This window comes from Otolemur garnettii, unplaced genomic scaffold (assembly GCF_000181295.1).
Source record: "Otolemur garnettii isolate 467f Iridium unplaced genomic scaffold, OtoGar3 scaffold00107, whole genome shotgun sequence".
Taxonomy (NCBI): Eukaryota; Metazoa; Chordata; class Mammalia; order Primates; family Galagidae; genus Otolemur; species Otolemur garnettii.
Window position 1 is genome coordinate 2,167,382 of NW_003852502.1, and position 10,718 is coordinate 2,178,099.

The 10,718-nt window shown below is 39.1% G+C and overlaps 1 protein-coding gene across 2 annotated transcripts in view; it reads right to left on the minus strand.

Moving 5' to 3' along the window:
- Window positions 1-309: 309 nt before the first annotated feature.
- TTK (TTK protein kinase) overlaps window positions 310-10,718 on the minus strand; it is a 35,848-nt gene continuing 25,439 nt past the window's right edge. For both annotated transcript variants that reach the window (XM_012809518.1, XM_023517265.1), the window contains 8 exons: window positions 9,286-9,443; window positions 9,010-9,161; window positions 7,792-7,916; window positions 6,063-6,143; window positions 3,978-4,154; window positions 3,370-3,454; window positions 2,681-2,778; window positions 310-393 (listed from right to left, as the gene is read on the minus strand). In XM_012809518.1, the coding sequence (XP_012664972.1) occupies window positions 310-393; window positions 2,681-2,778; window positions 3,370-3,454; window positions 3,978-4,154; window positions 6,063-6,143; window positions 7,792-7,916; window positions 9,010-9,161; window positions 9,286-9,443 (960 nt within the window). The remainder of the gene's footprint in view (window positions 394-2,680; window positions 2,779-3,369; window positions 3,455-3,977; window positions 4,155-6,062; window positions 6,144-7,791; window positions 7,917-9,009; window positions 9,162-9,285; window positions 9,444-10,718) is intronic.

Genomic DNA, 10,718 nt, shown 5'->3' on the forward strand with positions numbered 1-10,718 from the left:
CTTTATTTACAGAGTTCTCCAGATTATGTATCAGCCGTCCACCCTTTATTCCAAGTGTGAAACGATATCAAATAGATGACATTTACAGGAAAGCATAAAACAGAAAAAACAAGTCTATAATTTAATACATACAGTGTCATTAATGGTTGTTATTGTGAAAAGTGCTCTTTTGAGGATAATCTACTGAATATTTTTGCTTATAATACTTTAGAGTAAAGTTGTCTTCTACAGATTTCCACAGGAAATTGAGAGCGTAACAGTCCAACCTTTTCCACAGGTATCACCTGAGACTTTAGGGGAAGTTGCAAATTATTTTTTTTCCCATTTTCTTTCAGAAGTCTTGGATGATGCAGAATCATGACTTTCGCCACCGCTATAGTGCTCATATAAAGTCTAAAATCAGAAAGCACAAATGTTTTGTAATTTTTTTAGTTAAGCATTATTATCAGATTAGTAAATGGATATCAAGATATTCTAAATATATTTAGAAATTATTTTATTTATATTAATTACTCTATAACTGAGAAATTATTAAGTATTGAAGATAACCTCAAGCCTTTCCTGATCTCCCTTACTTTCTCTTAAATAGAGCCAGTCTTAGATAAATTCCTATATGTAAAATATACTCGCTAGCAAACAACATATATTCTCTGATGATATTTAAACTAACAGAAGATACTAAAAATTATTATATAAATCAGTATAATTATGTGCATTAAAATCTATGTATTTAACAAAAGACTTAAATCTTAGCCAACATCTAATTACTAAGATGACAGACATCTTTGCCTTCAAGAAACATAACTTCAGTGATAAAGGTAACTAATTTACCTCAATGTTATTTACAAAAGGCTTCAAACAGTACAGGCATTCGCAGGGTTCTAGAAATGCCTAGGTGTTTGAGGACAGTGAGATCCAAAATCATGGCACACAAGGGTGGCCATAAAGTTCATGGCAATTTTAAATCTATTTTAAATTTAAATAAACAAGCATTGGGAAGCTGGAAAGCTTAAGACAGGTACTTTGAGAAATGTACTGACTGCGATGTTTTGCTTCACAAGAGCCATTACATGTGATATCTCTAAAAATATTTAAGAAAAAAATTGACTGGAGGAATACATTCAAAAGTTGTGTTAATAATGGCATTGAGTGGCTGGGCACGGTGGCTCATGCCTGTAATGCTAGCATTCTGGAGGCCCAGACAGGAGGATTTCCTGGGCTCAGGAGTTCCAGACCAGATAGAGTAAGAGGTAGACACCATATCCACTAAAAATAGAAAATTTAGCTGGGTATAGCAACAGGTACCTGTAACCCCAACTATTTGGTGGGCTGAGGCAGGAGGATCACTTGAGCCCAGGAGTTTAAGGTTGCTGTGAACTAACAGCACTCTAGCCCAGGCAACAGAGTGAGACTCCGTGGGTTTTTTTTTTTTTTTTTTGAGACAGAGTCTCACTATGTCGCCCTCAGTAGAGTACCATGGCATCACAGCTCACAGTAACCTCAAATCTTGGGCTTAAGAGATTTTCTTGCCTCAGCCTCCCAAACAGCTGAGACTACAAGGACCCACCATAACACCAGGCTATTTTCTGGTTGTAGTTGTCATTGTTGTTTGGCAGGCCTGGGCTGGATTTGAACCCACCAGCTCCAATGTATGTGGCTGGCACTCTAGCTGCTGAGCTACAGGCACCGAGCTGAGATTGTGTTTTAAAGGGAAAAAAAGGTGCTGCATGTAGTGGCTCACACCTGTAATCTTAGCACTCTGAGAGACCAAGACAGGCAGATTGCTTGAGCTCATGAGTTTGAGACCAGCCTGAGCAAGAATGAGAGCCTGTCTCTACTAAAATAGAAAAACTAAAGCAAGAGGATCACTTGAGCCCAAGTTGGAGGTTGCTGTGAGCTATGATGACACCACAGCACTCTACCCAGGGCGATAGCTTGAAACTCTGTCTCAAACAACAACAAAAATAAAAGGTGCAGAGTTAAAAGACAGATTCCAATATTAAATTTACAAGTATTTGATTTACATACAGCTTTCACCTACAAACAGAAGCTGTTACACCTAAAAGGTAAATGCATGTGGTTCCAACTTATGCACCAAATTAACTTAACAAACCTACAGAATTTATCTTGTTCATAACCCAAGGACTGCCTGTATTCCAGGTGAGACCTGAATGTGCCTTATATGACAATCCACTTTGTTTTTTTTTGTTTTAATGAAGACAGACCCTCAAGCTCTCGCCTTGGGTAGTGTGCCGTCGTGGCGTTACAGCTCACAGCAACCTCAAACTCCTGGGCTTAAGTGATTCTCCTGCCTCAGCCTCCCAAGAAGCTGGAACTACAAGCATTGGCACAATGCCCAGCTAGTTTTTGGTTGCAGTTGTCATTGTTGTTTGGCAGGCCCAGGCTGGATTCAAACACACCAAGTCTGGTGTATGTGGCTGGAGCCTTAGCTGCTTGAGCTATAGGCGCTGAGCCTGACAATCCACTTTGAACTGTGCTATATGCACAATAAGAATATAAATCAAATCACCTGTACTTGTCAAAAAACACATGTGAAGTATCCAAATATAGGAACATACTTCATATGTTTGGACCAACTTCTCTTTGAAATACCCATTTCTTTGAGTGTTTAACCCACCATATAAAACGGTTAAAATAGGCAGAGAAGAGATATACTTACTTTAGCAGCTTTCAAAATAGAGTTAGGGGAATTCAGACCAACAAGTTGGCCCAGAACATATTTCATTTCTTCAGTGGTGCCTTTAGCCATTTGCCTACCTATAAAATAAGGTACCAAGAAGAAAAATACAAGTCCATGATAAATACACATTTTGTTTATCAGCACAATAATTATCATTCTTATAATTTACCATTAATCATAATCCTTTACCGAAGAAAAGTATAAATGAACACCAGCAGGTAAGGAAAAATGATTTTATTTACTTTGCTGTTTAGCATCATAGAAACTTAAGGAAGGAGGCAGGCTGGAAAACGGTAGCTGTTCAGATTCTGATTTTCATAATAATTAATAGGCTGCTTGTATATAGTACTAGTAATCTAGAAAACAATTTTTTTTTTTTTTTTGAGACAGAGCCTCAAGCTTTCCCCCTGGGTAGAGTGCTGTGGCATTACAGCTCACAGCAACCTCCAACTCCTGGGCTCGAGCGAGTTTCCTGCCTCAGCCTCCCAAGTAGCTGGGACCACAGGCACCCGCCACAACGTCCGGCTGTTTTTTTGGTTGCAGCCATCATTGTTGTTTGGTGGGCCGGCTGGATTTAAACCCGCCACCTTAAGTGTATGTGGCTGGTGCTTTAGCCACTTGAGCCACAGGCGCCAAGCCTAGAAAACAAATTTTTAAAGCAGCAATACCTGGGTGAGTTTGAATTTGAACGTACGGATGCACCAGCAGCTCAGGAATGGATATCCTCTGTTTCGGGTCCCTTATTAGACAACACTATAAACAAAAGATTATTTTTTTTAAAAAACAAGGCAGGTTTTTATATATGATATTGATATGATATTTTTCTAGATTGCATGATATTACAAAAATTGCTTTCTAGATGTCCTGTTCAAATAATAAGATCATTTCCCCCAAGTCACTTTTCCAACATTCCCAAGTATCTATCTATTTATCTACTTATTACAGACAAGGCCTTCCTCTGTCACCCAGAGGAGAGTGTAGTGCACAATCAGAGCTCACTGCAGACTGAACTCCTGGGCTCGAATTATCCTCCAGCCTTAGCCTCCCGAGTAGGGACTGTAGGGTCATGCCACCATACCCAGTTACATTAATAAGTTTCAAAGCACTTGCAAAGTAAACGAAACATGCCTTTAAAAGCTATTTCACTCAGCAATTCCATTTGCTACAATAGTCACAGTTAAGCTAGTTACACAATTCCAATCATTTTTTTAGCTATTTATTTAAAGTAATCAGTTATATGAAACACTATCCTTCTATATCCATATGTTAATATTACCTTTAACACATCTTGAAGATCTTTCTCTGGAATATCAGGAAATTCAATTTCATGATCAGGGTCAATTATGGCATGCAATTTAGAAATCTGATTAATTATATGCTGAAACGGTGTTCTGCCGTAAGTCATGTAGTATAAAATGCATCCTAAGGACCAGACATCACTTTTGGGGCTTATCTAAGAAAAAACAAAAACACCAAGTTGCTATTATTTTAATATAAAATGTAAACCTAAAACATATACTTTAAAATATGTATGTGTATGTATATGTGTATAGCATAATATTTAAAATTATAATTAAACCTCAATAAGTGTGAGTTCTAGGCTAGGTGTACATGACAAAACAGCTTTTTCATCACAATTGGTTGTTTCATCAAAAATGATGAGCTTTACTATAAATCCTTCCACAAACTCTCACAATTAAAATATTTCAACTGAGATAAAATATTATTCTTGACAGTTTTTGAAAATAAAGAACTAAAAATTTTTAATTTATTTGTTTTCCCCTGAATTACTGGATAATACATTTTTACATAAATTAAAAGTATGCACAGTTTTAAAAGGTGGTTTATATCATACAACCCTAAGAGCATAAACTATAGAATCAGTTAATTAAAACTAAATCAGTTAAATTAAAACTAAATATTACAATGGTGGTAAATCAAGAAGCTAGGGAAAAAATAAACCTAAAGAGAATACCAGAGGAAATTAACGAAGACAGAAGCAGAAGTTATAAAGCAAATTAAAACAGAATTGAAAAATAAAATCAAGACCTGGTTCTTTAAGATCAATGAAACCATGGCAAATCCAATCAAGAAAAAAGACAATAAATCTTAAGTTTCAGGAGAAAAGTAGAGGCTAAACAGATATAAGAAGAATTTTATACGAGAGAACATTTGGCAAAATTTTATGCAAGTAATTTGAAAAAAAGAATTTAAAAGCCACAATTTATCTAGCAAGGAAAATGTAATTTAGTAAATTAAAGTATATCTATCAAGCAATGATGCTGAACTGGACAATGTATTATTTTATATTCTTCTCATTTAATTCTCAATGTCTTTTACTATAGGTGCTGTCGGTAAGTCCAATTTATAGATAAGGGAACTGGGCAAGTTAAAGTCACTTGGCCAAAGACAGCCGTTAATGAAGAGGCAGAGCCAGGCCCGCCAGGGACGCAGACTCGGGGGCAGCGACATGCACAGCATCCCCTGATCACACTGATGTTGATACAAGATAAAGGAACTCAAGGTGTCCTAGCAGGCAAAATGGGCCCCTGATAAGGGGCACCAGCTGGGTTAACACAAAGCTCGATGAGGTGGTGAAATAACTGAGTGGAAAAGTAGCCAGTGGCCAGCCAGTTACATACTTGAGCTATGCTTGTAAATGTGAAATTCACAAATGGTACAAAATATTTAATATAAGAATCAGAGGCTCGGCGCCTGTGGCTCAACCGGCTAAGGCGCCAGCCACGTACACCTGAGGTGGCGGGTTTGAATCCCCAGCCTGGACCCGCCAAACAACAATGACGGCTGCAACCAAAAAATAGCCGGACGTTGTGGCAGGCGTCTGTGGTCCCAGCTACTTGGGAGGCGGAGGCAGGAGACTCGCTTGAGCCCAGGAGTTGGAGGTTGCTGTGAGCACGATGCCATGGCACTCTACCCAGGCGGATAGCTTGAGGCTCCGTCTCAAAAAAAAAAAAAAAAGAATCAGAGAGAAGGGCTGGGCACGGTGGCTCATGCTTGTATTTCTAGCACTCTTGGAGGCCAAGGTGGCTAGACTGCCTGAGCTGAGGAGTTTGAAACTATCGTGAGCCAGACCAAGACCCTGTCTCTAAAAATAGGCAGGCATTGTGGCTACTTGGAAGGCTGAGGCAAGAGAATCACCCGAGCCTAAGAGTTTGTGGTTGTTGTAAGTTATGATGCCATTGCATTCAACTCCAGGGCAACAGAGTGAGACTCTGTCTCATTAAAACAAACAAAGAAAAAAAACAAAAACAAAAAAAGTCAGGAAGAAAAAAAAACAGCAATGTCTTTGTAACAGCCTAAAATGTTTTAGAACTTACAATACAAATAATCTTTATGCTACCTTTGACTTGGATTTCCCGTTCTCTCTTGATGAAGACATATCCTTGATTGCTTCTGGTGGCATATAATTAACTGTGCCAACCTAGATGAAAAGTCAGAGAAATACAAATCAGTGAAAATATTTCATTCTGCTTTATATTTTTTTAAAACATAAATGCTAGATTCTTGGAAACTTGGATATTTACAGATTTCAGTTATATACTTGGAAAACCTGAATAACTGCCAACAGTGGTAAGATATCAATTAAATTTCTTCACAAGTCCACCATAATGAACTGGCGTCATGATCAGAAAAACTGACGCCTTCAGAATGCTGTGCTTTTCCTACGATCACAGCGGACTACTAGTAATGTCTGCGTGAGAAACTGCGCAGGCTAAAATGCTATTAATGGAGGAACCTGATTATGATTCGTTCTTGTGCTGGAATAGATTCAACATGTTTAAAAAGAAACCAGTCAATCAGCCAAGCAACATATAAACATCTGTCTGTCTCTCACTACTACTTGGGCCCAAGTCCAGACTGAGATGGAATGGCATATAAATCACATGAGTTTCTGTAGTGGAATTACACTAGCTGACATCACATTCATTTTATTCTAAAGTAAATTGTTTGACTTGGCACAGAGGCTCACACCTGTAATCCCACACACTGGGAGAGTGAGGTGGGAGGGTCACTTAAGGCCAGGCCTGGGAAACATAGCAAAACTCCATCTCCATAAAAAATTAAAAACTAGCTGGGCATGGTGGCATACCACGGTGGTCCTAGCTACTCAGGGGGTGGGGGTGTGTCAAGAAGATCCCTGGAACCCAGGAGTTGGAGGTTGCCGTGAGCTATGACTGTGCCACTGAACTCCAATCTAGGTACCAAAGTAAGAACCTGACTCTAAAATAAACAAACATAAATTAAATGGTTCTGCTTTTAAACACAGAATATCAGGTTCTGAATATCAGAATATTTAGGTTCTTGTCACAGAAGGTGACAAGCTGATTTACAACTCATTGTTCAACCACACTTTTGATATAAAGAGAAATGATTGTCAAATAAAAGTGTTTGAAGGCAAGGCCACCTATCTGTTCCTCTTACCAAAGCCTAGTTTTATTCTCAGGATCAAGCAGACCCACATCAGAAACCTGTATACACAGGACGTATCATCTGGGCTCTGAGCGAGATGGCCTTTTGGCTTTGCTTTTGTACCACAGCTCTAGTTTTAGGGGCCGTGGTCATCAAGTCAGCTGTTCCACATCTTATCACAGAGATGCTGCTGAGAGCACTGTGTGCCACATGTCCAATGTGAAGGCCCACTTAAGAAACTCTTTTCCAATTTAACATATAGGGAAAGCTCTGCTTCTCTGGAAGAATAAAAATAACCTGACCTCACAGACAGTGAAAAACAGGTAACCACAATTCCTCCTTTGTTATCAAGAAAGTCTGAGCCAAGTCTCAGGGCAATTTTAGATCATGACCAAGGTTATCTCCAAGGCAGGTATTGTAGCATCTCTACCTTGGCTATAGGAAAGGCACTCAAAATCACTGGATACATTCTATATGGTCTTGACTTTCTCTTCTAAGTCACATTGATCATGGTTTTGATTTTTTTGTAGTTACATTGTATATTCATATATTAAATGGCTTAAAATCCTTTGAAGATGAAGGAGGCAAAATAATACTATACAGGTAAAAAGAAATTGATCTCTGCTGTGAAGTAACCAGCCATTTCTTCAAAGTCTTACCTGAGAATCTTTGACAATACTCGTCGTATCTGGTTGCATTTGGTTTGCGATCCCGAAATCAATTAGCTTTAGCATACCATCAACTATGAGAAAGTTGGCTGGTTTCAGATCACTGTGAACAATGCCTTCAAAATAAAAATCCTTTTTAATATGAGACAATGCACAACACTCTAGGACAAACATTTCACAATGTGCAAGTAAGGTAGAAACTAAGAAACTTAGAAACTAAGACAGTGCGAATTTAGGTAATTGTTCCAGTCACACAGCTCAGTGCCAGTGCCAGGCAGTGCGGTTTCAGGATCTATCCTTCCACTCGGATACCCTGCCCACTAGTGAGCATTATAAATTATAGTGCCAGATGGTAAGACCCCAGTCACTGGTGAGCTATCTTTTAACTTACATAGAGACATGACGAGGAGATAAATTACAATTATCTAGGTCGATGGCTATTTAAAAAAAAAAAATAGGACAAAGGCAGAGAAAAGACTTAAAAAGAATCAAGGCCAAGTACAAGTAAAACCAAACCAAGGAAGTGAGCTGACAGTAAACAAGTAAAACCAGCTATATTTTCAGAATGCCTACACCCCAAAGTCTCAGTGCTGCTCTAATCCGAGTACTTGGAGTTGAGGATCAAGGACTACATTAACACAGAGAAAAAGACATTTTGCATTATGGATACAAGACGTGAGGTTTTCCTCCTATATTTTTGGGGGTACTACATTCTTTTATTATTTTATCTTATCTTATCCTACTTATTTTGAGACACAGTCTCACTCTGTCATTCCACCTAGAGTGCTGTGGGATCATCACAGCTCATAGCAACTTCAAACTCCTGGGTTCAAGCAATATTCCTGCCTCAGCCTCCTGAGTAGCTGGGACTACAGGTGCACACCACTGTGCCTAGCTCATTTTTTCTATTTTTAGTAGAAAAGGGGTCTTGCTCTGGCTCAGGCTGATCTTGAACTCCTGACCTTAAGTGATCCTCCCACCTTGGCCTGTCACAGTGCCAGGATAACAGGTGTGAGTCACTGTGCCCAGCTAGATTAATAGTATTTTAAGAAATGGTTTGTTCCTTAATCCTTAAATATACTTTCAATTATTTACATCATCTTGTTAAAGATGCCAATAACCAATGCCTTAAAATTATATATATATTCCTCTAAGATGGCATATTAACACATATTCTAACTTTGCATAGATAAAGAGATTTTTAAATACCATGTTGGTGGATCGTGTGAACTGCTTCCAACATATTTTTCCAGTAACTCTTGCGTTCCCACGGATCGATGGATTTTTTCTTTTTAAGCCAACTATTCAGATCAATATTTCCACACTCCATTACCATGTAGATGTACTGGTCTGTGATTTCACTGCAATTCAAAACGAAGGAACAGAGCAGTAAACAGAGAGGTTCTCTCAACTAAGATTTACTAAGCATTTACCTGAAGAAGTCTGGCAGGAAAATTCCGTTTTAAATTTAGAAAGAATTCTTACTGATCATAGAGTCGGATGATCTTGTCGCTGTGCTGCTGGAGCTTGTTCAAGTAGGCGATTTCGTTGCGGTAGCTCTCGACGGTCTGCACGTCAGCCTCCTCCAGGTTCACATACTTGATAGCGTGTATCTGCTTCCTTTCATTCAACACCTGAAATACCTGCATAGTAGAACACAGAGAAGAGGTTAGCATGCTCTGTTAATACCCTGTCACCATGCTTCTAAATTCATTAGAGAATTTTTTTTTAATGAGGAAGGGCGTGGATCTTCCATGTCCTGTCCGGGCAGACCAACCTCCAGGAACTCTCCCGTGTTTAACTATCCAGAAGCACCTACTTTATCAGACAACTTTAGGTTGAGAAAATTCTGAAGGGAATACTAAATAACTAAAATTAAACAACTATGTTGGATCAAATATTAGACACGGGAATAAAAGAACAATACAGCTATTTTTATCAATCTTTTTGTTTGTTTGAGACAGGGTCTCACTGTGTTGCCCTTGATAGAGTGCCATGGTGTCACAGCTCACAGCAATCTCATAAACTCCTGGGCTTAAGAGATCTCTTGCCTCAGCCTCTCAAGTAGCTGGGACTATAGGTGCCTGCCACACGCCCAGCTATTTTTTTGTCGCAGTTGTGACTGTTGTTTGGCAGGCCTGGGCCCGACAGCGTTTCATATATCATCCTTCACAACTTATAATAGCAAAATAGCCACAGAGGAAGTTTGTTTATTCAACAGATAAATCCAGTTCTATCTGTTCTAGGTAGTGTTCTACATACTGGGGCCAGCGTCACCAAGCAGATAACACAACTATCCTTGTCTTCACGGAGCTCATGTTCAAGTGCAGGGGGACCCAAATAGCAAACCAAATCCATTACAGAGCATGCTGGAAGGTGAGCTGCAGAGGAAAGGAAGCGGGAGAGGGGAAGGGAGAACCAGAGTCTGGAGGGCGGGGACTGCAGTTACAGAGTGTGGACAAGGAAGGCCAACTGGGAAGCTGCTCCGAGCAAAGGCATGAGGATGTCTGGAGTGACAGACTGTTGTGTTAATAAAACAGACCAGGAAGAAGTGAAATCTGCCAAACACAGAAAGACAAATCCCATGTTTTCCCTTATAAAGTGGAATCTAAAATAATTAAACTCACAGAAGCAGAAAGTAAAACAGTGGTGACCAGAGGCAGGGGATGAGAGGATGGGAGATGACTGGTCCTCGGGTACAAAGCCTCAGGGAAGAGGAATAGATTTGACTTTTGAGATGAACTGCGCAGCACGCTGAACATAGCTAATAAATGAACAGTGTACATAGTAACAAACTGAGAATGAATTCTGAATGTTCTTAACACGAAAAGTGTTAAGTATTTCAAGTATCAGATGTATCAATCAGCTTAATTTAATCATTCCACATTACATTAAAAAATCTTTTTTTTTTTTTTTTT